This window comes from Poecilia reticulata, chromosome 6 (genome assembly GCF_904066995.2).
Source record: "Poecilia reticulata chromosome 6, P_reticulata-male-v2, whole genome shotgun sequence".
Taxonomy (NCBI): domain Eukaryota; kingdom Metazoa; phylum Chordata; class Actinopteri; order Cyprinodontiformes; family Poeciliidae; genus Poecilia; species Poecilia reticulata.
In genome coordinates this window covers 4,401,423-4,423,649 of record NC_088835.1, presented here as the reverse complement: position 1 = coordinate 4,423,649, position 22,227 = coordinate 4,401,423, and the positions used below count along the sequence as shown (strand labels likewise).

Below are 22,227 nucleotides of genomic sequence, written 5' to 3'. Positions count from 1 at the left end.
AACTTCTTCATATGAACCTAGATACATACACACTATTATAACAGCTCGTTTCTATAGCTTTGGGTATAGAAAGTGTTCATTCCGCTGGAAGATTAAGCTGTAAAGTACTGTATTTTCCGCACTATAAGGCGCACCGGATTATAAGGTGCATAGAATAGACGCTGCAGGAGAGGCTGGAGTTGCGTTATGCATCCACTAGATGGAGCTGAACTAAAGTGAATATCAACAAAACGGTCCGACTGGTCGGCGAGGAGAGCCTTCTGCCACTGGGCCGGGCCGTGGCCCAGTGGCCATGCCCCGGCCCAGTGGCAGAAGGGGAAGGTCACCCTTCTCCTTCTGCGCATAGCATGTTCGTGGAGAACGTGGTGCTAAATGACCTGCAGACGACCTGATTATCAGGTCAGTAGGTAGATAGGTCAGTCAAGCTTTATTAATAGTTTACAAACCAGCGTTCTGACAACTATCCCAGCATGCATCGCGCGCTTCTTCTACGGGCGAAGATGGCGGCTGCTTACTGTAGTTGCTAGACCTGTTGTGGCTCAATATTGGTCCATATATAAGGCGCACTGGATTATAAGGCGCACTTTTGAGGAAATTGAAGGTTTTTAGTTGTGCCTTATAGTGCGGAAAATACAGTAAATAGACTAGATCCAGACATCAGACAGTTTGCAGAGAAAGCAGGTCATGTATTCACAAAGAATCCCCAGACTAAAAGTAGTTACTAGTGACATTTTTGGAGAAATATTAGAATCTTTGGAATTCTAAGATTTGTGACTGGCCAAGATGAAACTATGAACAAGTTCCTCTGGGGGCATTTTCAGTTATTTACAGATTCTGAAAGTGCTTTCCAAAGATGTCAAAGGCCTGTAAATCAAAAAGAAATTAAGAAGATATGTCAAATACCTTTGTTGTTCTTTACTACAAGTGTTGTACGCATTAATAACATTTTAGGGCTATTTGTAATTTAAAAGCATAATGAAAGAAAAATAGACTAGAGCTGTTTTGGCCAAAACATAAATCTTCTTCTGCACCATGTTGTGGTCTGGCTCTTGAACCATAACAAAGTGAAGCAATGCATAGGAAAAGTTCAAATTAGATTTATTTAACAAAATCATGGTTGGCTGGAGAAGAGAGAGCAAGAAGTTATGGAGGACCAAAACCGACATAATCGAAAATAAAAGAATAAATATATATTTAGTTTCTCCTTTTCCTTACGCGAGTTTTTGTTAAGTAATGTATATATTTTATTTCCCCTAAACTTGCGTTTTTGTCGATAGATATTTTGCTTTGCCTTTCTTTGCTTCTCCCTTTTCTGCTCGCTGTATTTCTGCTGCATCGTTATGTTAATGAGGAGAGCTCCCTTCTATGTCTGCTATTGGTCAATAGAGCTTTGGAACTAATGTCACTGCGTCAGACGTCGTGGGGCGTTTAGGTCCAGTCCATCTTTGCAGGCCACAGACCAAAACAAACTTAATCTCGGTGGTTGTATTGTGTTACTGACTGAAGTGAAGTTAGTTTCGAGTTGGATATTGGATTTTCCAATATCTGCTGAGTAAGCGGAGTTTAGCTCAAGGTTGATTTGATTTATGAACGCTAATTTCAGCCAGTCGTTCTCCAGCTCTCTCCTCAAGAGCTCAGAGGTTCTCAGCTTCTGACTCTATCATAGTCATCTGTGAACTTGAGCTCTTGTGGAATTAAACAATGCTTAAATACATTTTGGAGGATTTCTCAGCTGACTGGGGAACAACTTTTTTTGTTCCTCAAATAAGCAGAATAAAACAATAAATTTAGCATGTTTAGACAATGTTTTCTTTCAGCCGCAGAAAACCTGATATAAATAATTATTTTATTTGAGATATTACAGGTACTAGATGCAGTTAGTCAGCATGGATTGCAAGCTGCTCACCACCTTATTACCATCATATCAGACTCAGCACAGCCATAGCAGTTCAGTTGCAGGCCAGGCAGGCCTAGGTCTGTGTCCCTGTGACATGTTACATATTTTAATAGGTTTATTTGTATAGCACATTAAAACACTGACTTACCTTGAAACATACAGTATTCATTGATTTTATTTTATTTTTTTCAGAGGAAGATGCCATGCAGAGTGTCGACTGTCAGAGAATGTCCATAAACATGGTCATTTTTGGAGCATTAGCTGAGAGCTTCAGCCACAGAGTCAACCCAGGGGTATGTTTGTGTAATCATCTAACCTCATGCCAACCGGGTCTATTAAAACGGGACACTATGGCACTGTCATCTCTGATATCAACAGGTCCAGTTCAGAGTGTTGGCCAGAAACTGGAGCTTTACTAAAGGACATGCTCAACCAAAAATAACTTCATTTTATGTTTTAAGACATTTTGTGGCCTTGGTTCAAAGAGATATTTTAATGGAGAGGTAAAAAGGTCCTTTACGCAGTCTGTTGGCCAGGAGATCTGGTATTGTGTTTCAGAGTTCCCAAGGGAACTTTGACATGCCGTCTGAGGAGAGGTCACACAAAATGCCGGATCTGTGTACCCATGTGCAGACAAATGTCCTTGCAACCTCAGCAGATGGCAGCAGGCTGCCTCAGGTCAATGTGCAGTTCTATCAACCATGGCTAAAAGGTGAGGGAACCCCTGGGAATGGGGTCTGGGACCCCACAATGTCCACATGGACATGATCAAAATGTCTTTCTGGCACTGGGTAAAGTACCTGCGATGCTTTCTAACCCAAACCTTCATCTTACAGGCCACTATCAGGTGATATGTAGCTGTAGAATGTTTGGTTTACTGATGTATGATACTTAAAGTATCTCATTTATTCCTGAGAAAATGGATTTGACTGATTAAAGTTAAGCCTTCAAACCATAATAGCTGTATTTAACTGTTTTATTTGAGATCTGGAGAGTATTATATTTGAAAATGAATAATTTGCTTATTCATTCATGTGCTATACTCGTTCAACATTTTAGAATAAACTAACATTTCTTTTTCTACTACACAACAGCCTTTACTACTAAAGTTGAAGAATAATACAGATATCAGGAGTAAAACATGGCTAAAAAACAAACTTCAGCTCCATTTTTTTTATTTGCCGCTCTGTGCTTCAAGCCATCACGGTTGCTAGGCAACATAAGTAACACTGAGATGGAGGTTTGACAGCTGGCTGAAGGCTAGACCTGTCCGAATTCACAGTTTCTCTCTTCAGGTCTTTGATATTTGTGGCCTGAAAAAGGTCCGTCCTACATAGACCAGGTACTGTGAAGGATGCAGCCCCTGAATTCGGACAGAGTCATTGAGAAAGTCTAGTGCTCCTTTCACCAAGAGAACTGGGAGACGCAGGCATGGCTTGAACCCCTGCCCTTTTTATCTTTGATGCCTCTAATGCTAATGCCCTTTTTGAAGGTTTTATTATTATTATTATTATTATTATTATTATTATTATTATTATTATTTTATTTGTGTGTCAGGAGTTCTGCTCAACCATAATATTTAGCAAAATTAATGAGTCTGGCTGCCCTCGGTTTAATAATGACTGAGGATTCCCAGTTTCTCTGCCTCCATGTTATTAAGACAACGGGCCCATGGTGAGGAGGAGGGGGATGAATCTGAGCTATCAAATTACTAACAAGCTAACTATCAAATTATGGGCAAGATTTTTTTTTCCAACATAACACTTGCTTGTGAATTAAAAACGTAGGTCTGATGTTGAAGTTGGAAAACTGTTTCTATTTATGTTTTGTAATTATCCTTGCAATAGTGAGAAAAAGCCCTCCTCAAACACCAATATTACACCATATTGTAGCCATGGGAACACAATAATCAAACTATCCAGGTGATTCTTTGCACGTTTATAAAGTAAACTTCCTAATTAAATCCTCTGCTGAATGCATTGCATTTAATAGCATTGTCATTTTTAATAAATGAATGCTAAAGTTTTAGATCTATGGTCTGTGCTACAATTCAACCATATAGGGGCCAAGGAATGTCTGGAGAACCAGCAGCTACTGAGTTTTCTTTACCTTGATATCTCTCCACATTACAATTCTAGATCTCTGAGGTGCTAACATAAAAAAAATATGTAGAGTTAACTGAGCTTTTTTGATCTTTAAAGCCAGTGGTCTTTAAAGCCGGATCAGTCAAGATTTGGCCATTTTTCTGCAGCACGGGCTCTTTTCTCTCTTTTTTTTTTGCCCCAAATTTCCCTTACGACAATCTTAGAACGTTGCTCACAATAATCGTAACCGATCATCCTGCCGTGTGTGCAGGGGCGGATCTAGAAAAATATTTATGGGGTGGCAAGAGGGGGGCATGGATTTTTTTCAGGGGTGGCGGCATATGCGACCCCTGAAATATATATATATATATATATATATATATATATATATATATATATATATATATATATATATATATATATATATGTGCATACACACACACATATATATATAAGTCTCATTCTCACGTTTAGCTTACACAGACCTAACACTGAACTTAATTTACTTGATTAACTTGTTGCAAAATAATGTTTTTAACTTGCATTGTTTCAAAATGAGCTTCATGTAGCACTGAGGATTAAATATAATTTCTTAATATAGTATAGTTATTTTTATGTCTTTCATACTCCTGCTAATTGATATGTATTAGTGGATTGGACAGTGCCTATTAGTCACTATGTGATTCATTGAGTTATGTCCAGAAAACTATTTTATCACAATGCAGGACGAGCAGAAATCTGTCACAAAAATATTTGTAGCGCCTTCATTTATCAGATATATCTATTAAATACGACTTAAAATAAAGAGGAGAAAACTGATGTTTGATAAATTCGGTAACACTTTATTTGAAGGGGTGTGCATAAGATTGACATGACAGTCATAAACATGACATAACACCTGTCATGAACATGAAGAAGTCTTTGTGAATGTTTATAGCAGTTGTCATGAAGTGTCATTCAGTAAACAATGACACTTTCAATGCAAAGTTGCTCTAAAAGTTGCATTGAAAGTCCATTAAAAATGCCAACTTTGCATTAAATTATCATAATTTACAAAAAAAGCCAGTTAAATGTGACAGGTAGCCAATCAGAAAGTGCGGTGACGTAGCTCACGGTGGGGAATCCTAAACAGCTGACATCACGCAACCGGTGGACATCGGAGATAAGTGGAAACAGCATGAATGTTAATTCAGCATTTTGTACAAAGAATATCCACAGAAATGATGAGGAGCGGAGTTGGAGCAAAATTGCTACCACAGTCGATAAACCCGGTAACTTTTCAGCTATCCATCATTAACGTGACACAAGGCTATTCATTCAGTCAGGGCTTGACGCTTACGCTAGCTGTAGCTAGCGTTGCGGTTTGGGCCGCGTTTCTCGTTTCATTTTTACCCAGAAAACACATTGGCTAAACCGTGAGTCAAACAGTCACTGGGACTGATACATTCCATTGAGGGACAGTAACTTTACATACACCTTTCTGAACAGGTGAGGTGCCCCCCGTATAGCTGGTGTGAACCAGACTTAAGATTCACAAGTTCTACTCTTGTCTCGTCTCGACCTCTGCTCTAATGCGCTGACTCTGGTCACTATGGTAACGTTTACACATCCCTTCAAAATAAGATACAGATACAGATGCGCCACAAAAACGAACATTTCACTTTCATGAAAATTTTAAGTCACAATAACAAATTAATGGGAGCCCTGAGCTTGTTTCTCTGCAACGAGACGGTCCTATAAAGGGTGCTTGGTCTGTAATGGTGAGGCAGTTTGAAGCTTGATTGCCTCATTAGCGAGTCGATGCATATTATGCGGTGCGGACTTGATATGTGAGAGTCGCCTACCGGTTCGGGATAAATCCATTCTCCTGTCTCTGGTCTTTTTCCCCTTTTCCAAAGAAACTTTCCTAAGACATCTATTTCTTACTCATTGTGGGCTCAATGTTGGCGCGCAAGATGTAACCGAGAGAATCCGGTTAAAGGATTTTCAAAATAAAAGATCCTCCAGACTCAGCTAATACGTAAAATGAAAATATTTATTTCTTGTGCGGCCAGTACCAATTGGTCCACGGCCCCGTGGTTGGGGATGACAGTTTAAAGCAATCTGCAGCCAAGTTGTTATAGAGGTTAAACAGAAGTAGTAGGGTTTATTTAGTAAAAAAAAAAAAAAGCAGCAAATTTGCTTATTTCATAACTTCATAACCAGAGACCTTCTCTCCTATGGTCTGTTTAACAACTACAGTCTCAGATCAACACAGCCCTCCAGGACTGTTAGCAGCAGAAACGGCAACATTATACCTATCAGGGAAAACATGAACTACATCTGCTTTGCACTGTCCCCGCTTGATGACAGTGATGCAGTATGATCCTATTAAATATTAGATTCTTGATTAATATGGGTTGTTGTTGTACGGTGTTTTAAGATCTTGTTCAATGTGCCCCTTTTTTTTACTTTGAGCCCCTGCCCTTCCAAAGGTCTCTGCTAACCCCAAACCAGCCCAATCTGTCGGTCCGATTGGTACCACAGCTCTCTGGGTTCCAGGGGGCGGGGTGGGTGGGAGCAGGCTGGAAGTGTTGATGCTAAAAACGATCCACCCTGCTTTGAAGCCAGACCGGCCGGGTCTGGCTGTGTAGTGCAAAAGGGACTTGGGTCTGCTTTAAACAGAACCACCAGGGCGCACCTGAACTTACGGTTGATTTCCATGGTCTCCATGGTGATGCTTGTTCTCTTAAGCCCTCTGAGGGCAGGGCCAAACTTCGGCTCAGTTTTTTTTTTTTTTTTTCTTTGCTGCTCTCACGCTTATGTTGCCTAGTAACGCTTATGTTGCCTAGCAACGCTTATGTTGGCGTTGGGGCCCTCAAAAAAACATTTTCAGGGCCCCAAAACCGAAATGTGGTTTTGGGGCCCTCTAGTTCTGCTAACAATGTGGACTGGCAGCAGTCCGATCATTAGCTCATTCACACATTTGCTATAAACCTCATCTCTGGCAGTGCTGTTTACATTATATACATGCATAATATAGGATACATTTATTGGCCAACTGATTTATCGACCAGTTGATTTCTGGGCGTTGATTTCCTTAATTTTGGGGGATCGTGATTGGCCGATACTTGCATGTGAAGCTGATCTTATCCCCTGATCTTATCTTCATCAACAAAGGTTTATAAATCAGCCTCTGTCCTCTTCTGCTCTGCAGTGAGAGGTTTGACTGACAGACCGGCCCGCCAGGTCAGGTCTGCACGTGTTACAGTTAACAATATTCACCCCCATGTTGCAACTCAGTGACCTTCTTGCTATATTTAGCAATATTTCAGACAAAAAAAATTCATATCAGCCAAAATCTAAATTGGCATGTCAGGCTTTTTAAAGATCGGTAATCGGCGATCGGCCAGAAAACTGCAATCAGTGCAGCTGTACACACGTATTCATGATATTCTACGATTAAATAAATTTCTCTTAAGCATTAGTCCAATAGCTAAAAATTTAATTTATGCCAGGTGAGTCTTTCTCCCCTGGAATGTGGACCGGTACCAGTACTGGACTGATTCTGAACCTGCAAATGATTTTAACAGAAGTTTCTCATAACTTAGAAGTTGATGTAAAATAATGTTTGTTTTTGATCACAAAATGATTCTGCTCAGCAGCAAGCAACAAATCCCAACTACAGCATAGAGCAGCTCATCGATGAACATTGATGCCAAACCACTTAGATCTTCCTTTTAAAAAATTGTTGCTCTGTTTTTTTTCTAACCCTTTCACAGTTATGCATTTTGTTATTTTGGTCTGAGACACAAGTAAAATGCATATAAAATATCATTAAAATGCCTGGAGCTTTTGGGTTGTAATGTGACAAAAAACGAAACATATGCTGTATGTTTCAAAATGGATGAGAACCTGCCCCATGCTCCTATGACCCAGTGAGTCTGACCCTATCCTCTCTGCTGCCACCCTGTGGGTCAGGTGAGCCAACACTGCAGCGTTTGCTTCCTCTTCAGCAGTGGAACATGAAGCTGTGTCAGTCTCAGCAAGGGACGTTATTGTCATCCAAGCTGCTGCTGAACCACCAATGTCTCTGATCTTCCAGGTTGAGATTCTCCGTTAAGCTTGAGGTCAATTTACAGGCCGAACATGAGACGACATTCAGTTGTCAAAGCGTCTCATCGTCCATGCCTTCATACGTTCAAGGCTCATAAGTCCAAGGCTTCATTTAAGGCTGGACCAACTGGTGTCTCAGATCAAATGTCTTCCAGGCTGAGTTTCTCTGTTCAGCTTGAGGTCAGCTTACAGGTCAAACATGACAACCTTCAGTAGTTAAAGCGTCAGATCATCTGTGCCTTCGTACCTCCAAGGCTTCATATATACCAGGCTTCACAGATCCACGTCTTGAGTCCGTCCCCTCTGGGAATCTGGTTATAGTCTCCTGTTGTTGTCTTTTGTTCTGTTTCAGGACATACTCTGGGTCTCTGGCTTCACTGTGGGGAAATCTCCAACAGTGAATAAGGACAAGCTCCACCCCTGTAACTTGCTACTGTCAGGAGATGATGCATGCATCTATGTAAGGACGTTGACTATCCTCACCTGTCCAAATGTCCTTCACTCTGGATCTAACACATTCCAGGCTCATGGAGCTCTGGTGTGTGTGTTTGTTCCCAGTTTTATTGGCACAAACTCTTCTGATATTAGCTCCAGGTTTCCAAGCAGAGACCTCCTGAGCCCAGATCCCCGCTGGCCAGCAGGGGGAGCTCCTTGACTCCTGCTGAGGTGAGTCAGGAGGGGCTGTGACAGCTAGACAGTGTCTCTCTGTCTCTGTCTCTCTGTGTATGTGTATTGTCAGTGACATGCGGTTTTTCACTTTGCTGTGGAGCATAGCACAAAATTTATAACTACATTTCCACGTTTTATTGAGTTGACGTAATTGTGCTATGATGGCAGCGTGGCTATGGATGACATGTAAAAGTATAGTCTTTTTGCCCTCCTGCGTTGTGCACATTACGTGTAATTTCCATAAGTAAACGATAACATGCAAGGTATTTATATTTGTGAATTTGATTAAGTCAGTGCCTCACCAGCTATGAACCTCAACGCATATCACTGAAATATGTATACGTGTACATATATGTATATGTCTGTTACTAAGAATGAGCACACACTCCCAGATTATGGACTAGCTGTGTGCTGCTTTGCATTTCCTCTCAGGACCTCAGGACCCCTAGAGCTCCTAGGTATACATACGTGCGGCTGGATGAGCTGAAGAACATGGCGGTGGTGAATGTCTATGGAGTGGTGGTGTTTTTCAAGCAACCGTTTAAGAGCCGTGGTACAGGTCAGTGTCCCAGTGGAGCTCAGAATGACTTCTAGACAGAGTTAACACCTTGGACTAGAAGGTGTTAACTCTTCTAGACCAAGGTCTAGAAGAGACGTGTGACATCAGAAATGAAGAATTACTTCAAAAGAACTAATATAATCATCATTAGGAGAGAAAAGTTTCTATAAGTTTCTGCTGCTACATGTTGATGTGCAAATGATCAGTACATCCTGCTCATTCTCATCATCTTAGTCATGTGTATTTGCTTTTTTCTATGTAATAATCCAGTTTAGAAAACGGGTCTTTTAAAAAAATGGAGGAGCATATTCCAACTTTAGCTGCTGGCTATTCTTTCTGCTGCTCCTGTTAGCATCTTTCCTTGGATAAAAGTTGAGCGGTTCCCCAGACTTGGCAACAAGTTGAATGGTTTGTGATTATATCTTAGCTTTTATTGATATATAAGAACTTTCGCTCTTTGGAGGTTAGATGATGGCATAAGATAGAAACTAAATAAATTTTAAAAACAAGAATTGGGTTCTTGAAATCACTTCATGCAAGGTCAAAATTATACATACAGGGACATCTCAAGAAATTAGGCTGCTATGAAAAAGTTTAATATATTTCTTCTGGTCATCTAAATACATTAACTAACATACATACATACCCACACTCACTCACGTTATAATAATTAAAGAGAATACTTTTTACATCTTGAGTCAGGACCTTGACTAGGCCACATTTTCCTTGGAATCAACCAGAGGTGGAGCTGTGGGTTGCTTTAGCAATGTAGCAAACTGATGTCTGACTTCCACAAGTTATCCAGGTGCTGAAGATCCAAAGCAGCCCAATACCACGATACTACTACCACTGTGTTTTACTGTTTGCTTCCCACTAGGTAAAACATGACACCCACCTTACAAATGTCCACTTTTGTCTTGTTGGTCCACAGAACATTTCCCAAAAGGTTTTTGAGATCACCAAGTTGTTTTATGGTCAGTGTGAGACGGGCTTTTGTGTGTTTTTTTGGATCAGTTCAGGTTCTGTCTCTGGAACTGTCCCCTGGAGGCCATTTTTCCCATCCTGTTGTTGAATCTGACCTTAAGCCTAATCCTGGGCTTTTCTGTTACGTCCTGGATTCATTGACCCTCTCTTCTCTTCCATGTTTGGATCATGGTTGTTCCTGTGGTCTGTAGACAGTCTGTTGGCTGATGGTGGTCAGTGGCTTTTATTCTCCTCTGCTCTTGAATTTCTTGAGATGGGGGCCTGATGTCAACTGGGCATCTGCCAAGCCTGGCAAAAATCAGGACATTATGTGGCTTGTAAAATAGAAAACAATCTTATTAATCAGTTATTTTATTATTTTTAATGAGTGTTATATTTCTATATAGGGCCAGCTTGGTGTGGAGAGCTTTTTTTCCTTTTATAAAATCATCATTTCAAAGTTATTTCTTCAGGTTGTCGTTGCTCTGTATTGCTGTGTTTGTTGGTGTGAACCATTTCAGTGAGACAGAAACTAACACAACAGCCACCTGCTGATATTGGCTTTTCATAGCAGTGTGACAGAGCTGAACTGCAGCTTATCAGACTTCTGTCTCCACAGATTACTGCTCCAGCCTGAAGATCACCGATCAGTCTGAGCATAAAATCGGCTGCACCATCTTCTGTGAGAAGCTGGAGGACCACCCCAGAATCTTTCAGACTGGAGACATTGTCCGTATGCACAGAGTCAAGGTCTGCACATCACTGCTTTCCATCAAATGAATGCCCACAAACAGTTTCAGGTACATACTGTCTTACTGTGACAGTATACACATGAGACAGACTCTGAGATATGAACTGTAGTGGATACAGAAGGTATCTTCATCCTTCTTTTCATTGCAGGCATTTTCTAAAATCAAATAAGTTTATATTTCTCATGAATGTACAGAAAAAAACTAAAATGTAGAGATTTTCACTATTTAAAAAAGAAAACTGGAAATATCACATGGTTACACTGCATGAAAAGTGGGATTTTTGACCCTGTATTCTGACGTGAACGCACCTCGTGAGCGACAGATACCAACAGCAATCGACAGTCTGCATTTTCAGTGTCTCACGACTCACGGGAGTCGAAATCTGTCGAATCTTGCGGAATCCCAGAAGGGGAGCTGGGAGAGTGGAGGTGCAGGGGAGCGGGCGCCGGGAGGTGTTAGCGACTCTACTTAGCATACGAATAGCCTAGCATATGCAAAGGCGCTTCAGCAGACCCACGTGGATTCTCAGTCATTGGTTGAAAAACAATTATATCACAGTTCATCATCGACATGTGATTGGTTGGTTGATGTGTGCCCATTGGATTGCACTTAAGACTTTTTAAAATAAACCCCGCCCCCATCGTTAATATTTTAATGCTGTACTTTTAAAAAATCTATATAAAAAAATAAATGCTGTATTAAAATATATTCATTTGATATTGTTTATATGCAACATGTTCATATATGAGAAACATAAGAGGCACAGAAGTTTTGTTTTTTGTTTTTTTGTTTACTGTTTGCACACAAAATAAGACATAAATGCTTGTCCATTTCTGGACCATCTGGCAGTGTTTTTTTTGTCCAAACATGATCAAACATTATGCTGCGTTCAGGACAGGCCCAACGTCTCTCCTGTCTTTTAGTCCTGATGTCACTGAGCTCCTGATTGGGGGAACTTGGGGTCTCAACCTCACCACAGTCCATCCTGACTCCGCCTCATAGCTGCTGCCATCCTCCCAGAATGCCACCTCCTCTGCTGCCAGGACTCTCTGTCTTCCTCCATCAGCTGTTAACACAGAACAGACAATCATTATGAGCTACAGGCATCTTCTAGTCATTATGAAACTACAGTGTTTGGCAACTTCCAGCTTAGTATGCACACATAAGACATAAAAACTAAAACACAAAAAAACACATTAATACATTCTTACAGAAAATTAAAAACTTTAATGAAAAAGAGAAAACAATTGGAAGAAAAAAAGAATTAAACTCTGAGGCAGATAATTTGCTTTGATGGATTTTAATAAATCACAGTACTTTAATCATTCAAGGAATTGTGACATCTCTAGATTAGTAATAAATCTTACCTGCTTCTTTCTTGAGCTACATCTGGATGACTGGCTGTAGGTCCTGGATGCAGCTGGAAAACATTTTTGTGCATTGTCAATACATAGCATAATTACATTATGTACATAAACAATATTGAAGCATAAAATATCATCAACATTCTAAAATGGTAGATACTCACACACAGTTGCATCTCTGTCCTCATCACGGACATCAGAACGTTCCTGAAGAGTCTGATTGACACAAACGTGAATCATTCTGTGGAGTCTGTGGAAATAAATGTAAAATTAAAAAAATATTGTGGCAAATATATCGCTTTCTCAAAAATACATAAGTAAATAAGTTAAAATTATTCTCAACCAGCCATTGTACAGTCGGGAATCAATGCAGTGATTATACATACCGGCTTCATGGCTTCGTCCTCACATCCGTCCTCCATCCGCCATTTTGTAGATCTCTACTGTTTACCACACTCTGCCTTGCTGTACTGCGTTATAACAAAATAAATAAAATAACCGGAAGATCAGTTTCCTTACAAATATGTGAATGTTCACTATTCACTAAATGTGAAATCATAACTTACTGAATTTCTCTTGGTCCTGGTGGACTCAGAGCTCCTCGGCACCGTGGTCTGAGGTCTGGCTGGTACGGCTTGGCCATTTTTCAGGTCTGAAAAAATCAAAGAAGATGCGAGTATTTTTAAGAGTTTAGAACATCACATGTAATAAAAAATACAATACGAAATCTCACCCTACACTTGTTTCGACATTAAGAAAACGACAGACTGCTTTCTGTAAGAAACAAACAAAGCAACTGGCCTCGCTCCACGTGCTCTTCTTCTTCTCACCGCCACCTACTGTACACGAGTGTATAACAACATTTCTTTACATCTATTAAATTCTATTTATTAATCTTGTATTTTTAAGAAAAATAAATAAAGCTTTCCTTAATCTATAAATCTCCATTATGTTTCCTTAATTTCCTAATATTCCTTTAAGACTCCATTCCTGTCCTTCCAACCATTCTTTTCAGATTCTCCCTTTCAGATTCATATGTTCCACAGTTCATTAATACATGTTCTACATTTTATTTCTCTCCACATCCTTCACATTTATCATTACTTTTCTTCCCTATTAAATATAAGGTGTCATTTAAATAGGTATGACCTACTCTTAATCTGGTCATATTTATTTCTTCCCTTCTGTTTCTCTCATTAATATTTCTAATTAATACCGACTTTTGTACTTTATATAATCTCCCTTTCTTTTTTGCCGTTCTTTTATTTCTTTATTTTTAATACAGGATTTCCCTTCCCCTTTCCCAAAAGGAATTATTGTTATTGTCATTTCTAAAGCCCTTTTTGCTAATTTATCTGCCTTTTCATTTTCTTTAACCCCTTCATGAGCTGGTACCCAGCAGAACCAAACATCAATGCCACCTCTATATATTCTAAATAAACTATGCAGAGTTTCTAATACTAAATCTTTCCTATCATTTCCTTCTCCCTGAATACTTTCTAAAACTGCTTTAGAGTCTGTACATATCACCACCCTGTGTGGTCGAACCTCCTCTACCCACTGTAAGCCTAATATAAACAGATAGCTGATCTGATGGTCTTTTGGAGATGTGGATTTCAAACTCTGGTATATTTATTCCTATTCCCACACATCCTTGAAGATTGTTAGAACCGTCTGAATAAATTTTGATGTAGTTATAATATGATTATCTTAAATATACATCAGTCTTTACCCCTATTTCATTTAAATTCCAGTCGTTTTTCATTTTAAGAAGTCTCATGTCTACATTAACCTCAGGAAATAACCATGGAGGAATAACACTAATCGGATTAATCTGAGCTGTTTTCTTTTCCTCTAATCCAAACATTTTGGTCAATTTACTTATCCATCCAAATCCATTACTCGGGAACTTTGCATATTCCCAACAGTTTTTTAATATAATTGATGCTACATTCTCTTCATCATTACTTTTAATTTTCATCCAATATATTAAAGCTAATTTTATTCTTCTCATTTCCAGCGGAGTCTCTCCAGTCTCTATTAGAAGAGCATTAATAGGTGTCGTTTTCACCACTCCTGTACGTAAAGCCCTACTCATAGTCTATCTATCTTTTGTAGTGTTTTAGCTGCTGCTCCATATACAAAACTGCCATAATCAATTATTGATCTCATAAGAGCCCTATATATGTATGACTCTCTATCTGCACCCCAGTTATTTCCAGCCACAGCCTTTAGTAAATTTATAACTTTCTTACATTTAGTTTCCAAGTTATCTATGTTTTCCATGTATGAGAACTATCCAACCATAATCCTAGATATTTAAATTCTTTAACCCTTTCCAAAGGCTGTCCGTATAATGTTATTGTTCCTGTATCGGTATTTCTTTTATTTGTAACAACCATAAAACAAGACTTGCTTGCTGATCATTTAAACCCCCATTCATACGACCATTTTTCTACTTAATTGCTTTTTTAATTTTTCCTACTACATGTTTTACATGTTTTCCCCTCATCCTTTTGACCCCATCATCTGCATACAATGCAGAGTTTATACATTTATCAGTATCAGAAAAAATATCAATCACTATATTAAATAATTTTGGACTAATTGCACCACCTTGAGGTATCCCATTCTCCACATTAAACTCTTTTGAATAATCGTTCCCAATCTTAACTCTTATTTTTCTATCCAACAAAAAATTTGCTATCCAATTATACAACTTTCCACTAATTCCCATCTGATTGATTTTTATAAGTAATCCTTCTCTCCACAGTGAATCATATGCTTTTCCTATATCAAAAAATACTATAATAATTACCTCCTTCATTTTTAAAGCTTTCTCTATATCATCACATCTGGTTAGAGCATCCATTGTTGATCTCCCTGTTCTAAAGCAGCTCTGGGATCCATTCATTAGTTTCTTATGCTCAAGAACGTATCCTAATCTACTGACTATTATTTTCTCCATCCATTTACTTAAATGAAAAGTTAAAGTTATTGGTCTAGTTATTTGGACAAGTAGGATCTTTCCCTGGTTTATTAAATGGTATTAAATGAGCTATTTGGTATTAAACCTTCATTCCATATTTTATTAAATAATCATAATATTAATTTCAATGTTACTTCTGGAGTCTGTCGAAACATAGCATAACATAGTTGACCCTCTCCTGGAGCTGAGTATCCTGTCCCTTTAAGTACTGTTTTCATTTCTTTCATGGTTATATTCATGTCTAATGTTGACATGCATTTCTGACATTTGTCCAAAATATTTTTATAACTTAAAAGTTTTTGTATTTTCTGCTGTCTATGAATGTCTGTAAGATGTTCACCACTGTGAACTGCAGCAAATGTCTCCCCTAATAAATCTGCCTTATCTTTGTTTAAAACTAAGATTTCCTGCCCTCTGACTAATGCTGACATTTTAACTTCATTCCTTTTCACCATCATTTTCCTAAACACCCAAACGTTCTGCAACTTTATTTCTGAACCTATTGAGGAACAAAACTCTCTCCATGTTTTCTTTTTAGCTTCTTTAATAATTTTGTGAGTCATTGCTCTTTTCTTTTTATATTCAATGAGGTTTTCGGTTGTTACATTTTTCTGTAATATTTTAAATGCTTCGTTAGGTTCTTTAATTGCTGTACTGCATTCATCATTCCACCAAGGAACTACTTTCTTCTTACCTTTTACTTTGATTTCTGGGATGCTAGAACTTGCAGCATTTAAAATGTGTTCTGTTATCTGTTTTGAACATTCTTCAATGTTACCTTTTAATGTAACCATATGGCTGGTTTTTTCACAAAATCTTGCTGCCTATTTATACTGTCATTAATTATTGTACTCCCTGGAAAATGATCACTCCCTGATGTAGTCTCCCTGTTAATATCCATTCACATGAACTAACAAGACAGTCAGTTATTAATGTAACATCTAGACATGAAACTGTATTTTTATGTATATTTACTCTTGTACCGTTTCCATTATTAAGACAAACTAATGATCTTTCATCCATCATTTCTTCAACTATGATACATTATGATCCGTCTTCTTGCTACCACAGACTATTGTGTGTGTTAAAATCACCACACCATAATTCTCTTTTATGTATTTTTCCTGCTACTTCTTTAAACATTTCACTATCAAGACTTTTACAAAGATTATAGTGATTTATAATTTTAATATTTCCATATTTTCTTAATTTAAATATTTCTATATTAACACATTCTAGTTCTTTATTCGTTATGTTTTTCTTATAAGCTATTCCATCCTTAATTAAAGTGGCACATCCACCTCCACTACCATGACTTCTATCCTGTCTTTCTATATCCTGGGATTTTAAATTCTAGGTTAGGTTTCAACCATGTTTCTTGAATACATATTATATCTGTAATTATTTCTAAATCATAAATAAACTTTTTAAGTTCTTGTCCATTGGCTATTAAACTTCTAGCATTCCATTGAATAATATGTAGAACCATTATAAAACCTTGAATCCTGAGCATTCTCTGTTGTTTCACTCAAAATGGTTTGAAACTGATCTGCTTGGATTTCTTTCATATCTAAGAATCTTCCTGCTGCTGTTACGATTGCTTTTATTTTATCGCTTTTCTTCATTTGTATTGTAACATTGATAATATGGCACATAAATGCTACAAAGTTTTCTTTTTTTCATCCACTCTACATTTATGCTTTTTGTATATTTGTTGTTTGTACTAAGATTTGTCTCTGATCATTCTGCCCTTGATTTGAACTCCAAGTTGTGTTTCTTTGACCTGTTTCTCCTGACCTAATTTCTATTGTCATCTTTCCTTACTCTTTTTAAAGCTTCAGCATATGAAACTCTTTGTTATTTTAATTCTTTGAGCTTCTCTGGCTTCCTTTTGTATTTTGCATCCACCATATGCTGCACTATGCTCTCCTCCGCAATTGCAACATTTGATTTTAGCATCTTTTTCACATTTTCCATATTCATGTGGACCTCCACATCTTGCACACCTGGTTTTCCTTTGCAATGTGTCCCATTCTTTGACAAGTAAAACATCTGAGGGGTTTGGGAATGTATTCTCTAACCTTGTAGTTCAAATATCCTAGCTGGATATTTTCTGGCATGATATTTTCAAATTGCAGAATTACTGCCATTGTGTCTTTAAGTTTCCCATCTTTTACTTTTAATCCTGGTGGCGTCTGTTATCTTCCCTCCTTTGATTTCTTTTTTCACATCCTCCATTGGAACTCCTGATATTACTCCTCTCAGCCTTGCTAAAGACCCTGGAATATATGTTTTAATTCTTTCCCCCAGCAAGTTTTTCATTCTGATTATCTTTTGTTGTTGAGTTTCACTGCTAGCATATATTAGCACTCTTCTGTTATTCATGATTCTAGCCGTTTTAATTTTTCCTATTTCTTCCTCTATTGCTCTGGTCAACTTTATCGGGTGGATAAATCCTCCTTCTTGCTTGAATTCCACTATGATTTTAAATTCCACTTCTCTATTAAAGTCATTCTGTTCTGACCTCGCCCTGTCGTTTGTTTTTGTCTTTTTGTTAGCTTCTTCTCTGGCTTCGCTTTCTTCCGACCAACTTCTTGCCCTTTCTTGTCTCTTCCTAAGTGTTCTTTTCATTCTTGCTGATCTTGATATCATCCATTCCATTTCATTTCCACTATTCCCTTCTGATGTAGAAGCCATGTTGCTACAGTCAATGTACAGTTTATGCAATCCGCCAAAATCAAATCCTACCGCCTTCGTTTGTTTGCTACGTTCACTCGCTTCTCCTTCCGCCAACTCCTCGTCCATCGCTCCACCCATCCATCCATCCATCCATCCATTTTCTTCCGCTTATCCGGGGTCGGGTCGCGGGGGCAGCAGCTTCAGAAGGGAGGCCAAGACTTCCCTCTCCCCAGCCACTTCTTCCAGCTCCTCCGGGGGAATCCCAAGGCGTTCCCAGGCCAGCCGAGAGACATAATCCCTCCAGCGTGTCCTGGGTCTTCCCCAAGGCCTCCTCCCGGTGGGACGTGCCCGGAACACCTCACCAGGGAGGCGTCCAGGAGGCATCCTTACCAGATGCCCGAGCCACCTCAACTTGCTCCTCTCGACGTGGAGGAGCAGCGGCTCTACTCTGAGTCCCTCCCGGATGACCGAGCTTCTCACCCTATCTCTAAGGGAGAGCCCAGCCACCCTGCGGAGGAAACCCATTTCGGCCGCTTGTACCCGTGATCTCGTTCTTTCGGTCATGACCCAAAGCTCATGACCATAGATGAGGGTGGGAACGTAGATCGACCGGTAAATTGAGAGCTTCGCTTTTTGGCTCAGCTCTCTCTTCACCACGACGGACCGGTACAGCGCCCGCTTCACAGTAGACGCTGCCCCAATCCGCCTGTCGATCTCCCGTTCCCTTCTTCCCTCATTCGTGAACAAGATCCCCAGATACTTAAACTCCTCCACTTGAGGCAGGACGACCCCCCTGACCCGGAGAAGGCACTCTACCCTTTTCCGGCTCAAGACCATGGCCTCGGATTTGGAGGCACTGAGCCTCATCCCGGCCGCTTCACACTCGGCTGCGAACCGCTCCAGTGAGAGCTGCAGATCACGTTCCGATGAAGCCAACAGGACCACATCATCCGCAAAAAGCAGAGATGCGATCCTAAGGCCACCAAAACGGATCCCCTCAACACCTCGGCTGCGCCTAGAAATTCTGTCCATAAAAGTAATGAACAGAATCGGTGACAAAGGGCAGCCTTGGCGGAGTCTAACTCTGACACCGGTCATACAGGGACCTGACAGCCCGTATCAAAGGGCCCGGTACCCCATACTCCCGGAGTACCCCCCACAAGGCCCCCCGAGGGACACTGTCGAACGCCTTTTCCAAGTCCACAAAACACATGTAGACTGGTTGGGCGAACTCCCATGCACCCTCCAGGACCCCTCTGAGGGTGTAGAGCTGGTCCAGTGTTCCACGACCAGGACGAAAACCACACTGCTCTTCCTGAATCCGAGGTTCGACTATCAGACGGACCCTCCTCTCCAGGACCCCTGAATAGACCTTACCAGGGAGGCTTAAGAGTGTGATCCCCCTGTAATTGGAGCACACCCTCCGGTCCCCCTTTTTAAACAGGGGGACCACCACCCCAGTCTGCCAGTCCAGGGGAACTGCCCCCGATGTCCATGCGATATTGCAGAGTCGCGTTAGCCAACACAACCCCGCAACATCCAAAGCCTTAAGGAACTCCGGGCGGATCTCATCCACCCCCGGGGCCCTGCCACCGAGGAGCTTTTTGACCACCTCGGCGACCTCGTCCCCAGAGATTGGAGAGCCCAGCCCAGAGTCCCCATGCTCAGCTTCCTCAACAGAAGGCATGTTGGTGGGATTGAGGAGGTCTTCGAAGTATTCCGCCCACCGGCCCACAACGTCCCGAGTTGAGGTCAGCAGCGCACCATCCCCACTATAAACAGTGTTGGTGCTGCACTGCTTCCCCCTCCTGAGACGCCGGATGGTGGACCAGAATCGCCTCGAAGCCGTACGGAAGTCTGTCTCCATGGCCTCTCCAAACTCCTCCCACGCCCGAGTTTTTGCCTCAGCGACAACCCGAGCCGCATGCCGTTTCGCCCGCCGGTACCCATCAGCTGCTTCTGGAGTCCCACAGGCCAAAAAGGCCCGATAGGACTCCTTCTTCAGCTTGACAGCATCCCTCACCGAAGGTGTCCACCAACGGGTTCGAGGGTTGCCGCCGCGACAGGCACCAACAACCTTGCGGCCGCAGCTCCGATAGGCCGCCTCGGCAATGGAGGTACGGAACATGGTCCACTCAAACTCAATGTCCCCAACCTCCCCCGGAACGTGTTCGAAGTTCTGCCGGAGATGAGAGTTGAAGCTCCGTCTCACAGGGGACTCCGCCAGACGTTCCCAGCAGATCCTCACTACACGTTTGGGCCTGCCAGGTCTGACCGGCTTCCTCCCCCACCACCGGAGTTGGCTCCGGTGGTGGGGGAGGAAGCCCATTACCTGGGGTCACCAGGTAGTGGTCAGTGGACAGCTCCGCACCTCTCTTCACCCGAGTGTCCAAGACATACAGCCGCAAATCCGATGAGACGATGACAAAGTCAATCATCGAACTGCGGCCTAGGGCGTCCTGGTGCCAAGTGCACATATGGACGCCCTTATGCCTGAACATGGTGTTCGTGATGGACAATCCGTGACGAGCACAGAAGTCCAACAACAGAACACCGCTTGGGTTCAGATCATGGGGGCCGTTCCTCCCAACCACGCCTCTCCAGGTCTCACTGTCATTGCCCACGTGAGCGTTGAAGTCTCCCAGTAGAACAAGGGAGTCCCCAGGAGGGGCACTCTCCAGTACCCCCTCTAAGGACTCCAAGAAGGGTGGGTAATCTGAACTGCCGTTCGGACCGTAAGCACAAACAACAGTCAGAACCCGTCCCCCCACCCGTAGGCGGAGGGAGGCTACCCTCTCGTTCACCGGGGTGAACCCCAACGTACAGGCACCCAAATGGGGGGCAACAAGTATGCCCACTCCAGCCCGGTGCCTCTCACCGTGGGCAACTCCAGAGTGGAAGTACGTCCAGCCCCTCTCAAGGAGACTGGTTCCAGAACCAGAGCCATGCGACGAGGTGAGGCCGACTATTTCTAGCCGGAACCTCTCAGCCTCGCACACTAGCTCCGGCTCCTTCCCCACCAGAGAGGTGACGTTCCACGTCCCAAGAGCCAGCTTCTGCAGCCGAGGATCAGACCGCCAGGGTCCCCTCCCTTGGCTGCCGCCCATAGCACAATGCACCCGACCCGTTTGGCCCCTCGGACAGGTGGTGAGCCCATCGGAAGGGGGACCCACGTCTCCTCTTCGGGCTGAGCCCAGCCGGGCTCCGTGGGTAAAAGCCCGGCCACCAGGCGCTCGCCATTGTGCCCCACCTCCAGGCCTGGCTCCAGAGTGGGGCCCCGGTGACCCGCGTCCGGGCGAGGGAAAACGCAGTCCAAAGTTTGTATTCATCATAGGGGTCTTCGGGCTGCACTTTGTCTGGTTCCTCACCTAGGACCTGTCTGCCTTGGGTGACCCTACCAGGGGCATAAAGCCCCAGACAGCATAGCTCCTAGGATCATTGGGACACTCAAACCCCTCCACCACGATAAGGTTGCAGCCCAAGGAGAGGTGGCAGCCCAATAGCGAGCTCCACATGCTCGCTATTCATAAAAGATTTCTTACCGTGAGTTAGTCTTGTTGTACCGCCGGGGTGTCATCTGTTGTTTTCCGCCGGGACATTGCTTAGTATCAAAACGATACTGAAAAAAGGTAACTCCGTGAAATAGGACTTTTTCCACCATTTTACACAACAAACGGGCATTTTCGTTCATGTTTAGCAGTAGCACTCGTTGGCACCGGTGGAAATCTTCTGGAGTTTAATGGCGGCTGTTTGACCAACTATGAAAGCGCATTACTGCCACCAACTGGACTGGAGTGTTAAATGAAAGTTGCCAGAAAAAAATACATTCTAAAAAGTTATTTTTTTAAAAGTTACGTGACAGTATATTTAATTAAATTTTATTATAATTAATTGCTAAAATGTTTTTAAATGTATAGATGTTTATTTACTCAATTCTGCTTTGAGCTGTCTCCTTTTTAGTTTATACAGAATATAATGATTCATCATCCGTGAGTTATATTTAGTGCCTAACTAACAAAGCTTTAAAAAAAAATACAAATGCTTATACTCTATCAGAAGGTATCACATACTTTCAACCATTTTGTTGTTCAATTTAAACTCGAGAGTTAAGCAACTGAATACTGATAAATCATCTGTAGTTTCTTAAGTCCTGCATTGTGATGTGGAATGACCACT

General features: G+C 41.5%; 1 protein-coding gene and 1 long non-coding RNA gene across 4 annotated transcripts in view; one reads left to right on the top strand and one right to left on the bottom strand.

Annotated features, from left to right (window-relative positions):
• Positions 1-22,227, top strand: part of pot1 (protection of telomeres 1 homolog) — a 55,861-nt gene that overhangs the window by 6,783 nt on the left and 26,851 nt on the right. For 2 of the 3 annotated variants that reach the window (XM_081607693.1, XM_081607695.1), the window contains exons 4-8: positions 2,090-2,190; positions 8,429-8,536; positions 8,665-8,742; positions 9,178-9,304; positions 10,887-11,017. In XM_081607693.1, coding sequence (XP_081463819.1) covers positions 2,090-2,190; positions 8,429-8,536; positions 8,665-8,742; positions 9,178-9,304; positions 10,887-11,017 — 545 coding nt within the window. The remainder of the gene's footprint in view (positions 1-2,089; positions 2,191-8,428; positions 8,537-8,664; positions 8,743-9,177; positions 9,305-10,886; positions 11,018-22,227) is intronic. The other variant, XM_081607694.1, reaches the window with a different exon arrangement.
• LOC103460421 (uncharacterized) lies at positions 11,789-21,808 on the bottom strand. The gene is made up of 5 exons (XR_014087785.1): positions 21,594-21,808; positions 12,770-13,035; positions 12,550-12,633; positions 12,387-12,439; positions 11,789-12,085 (listed from the first exon to the last, which is right to left on the bottom strand). It is a non-coding gene; the product is annotated as an uncharacterized LOC103460421 (long non-coding RNA).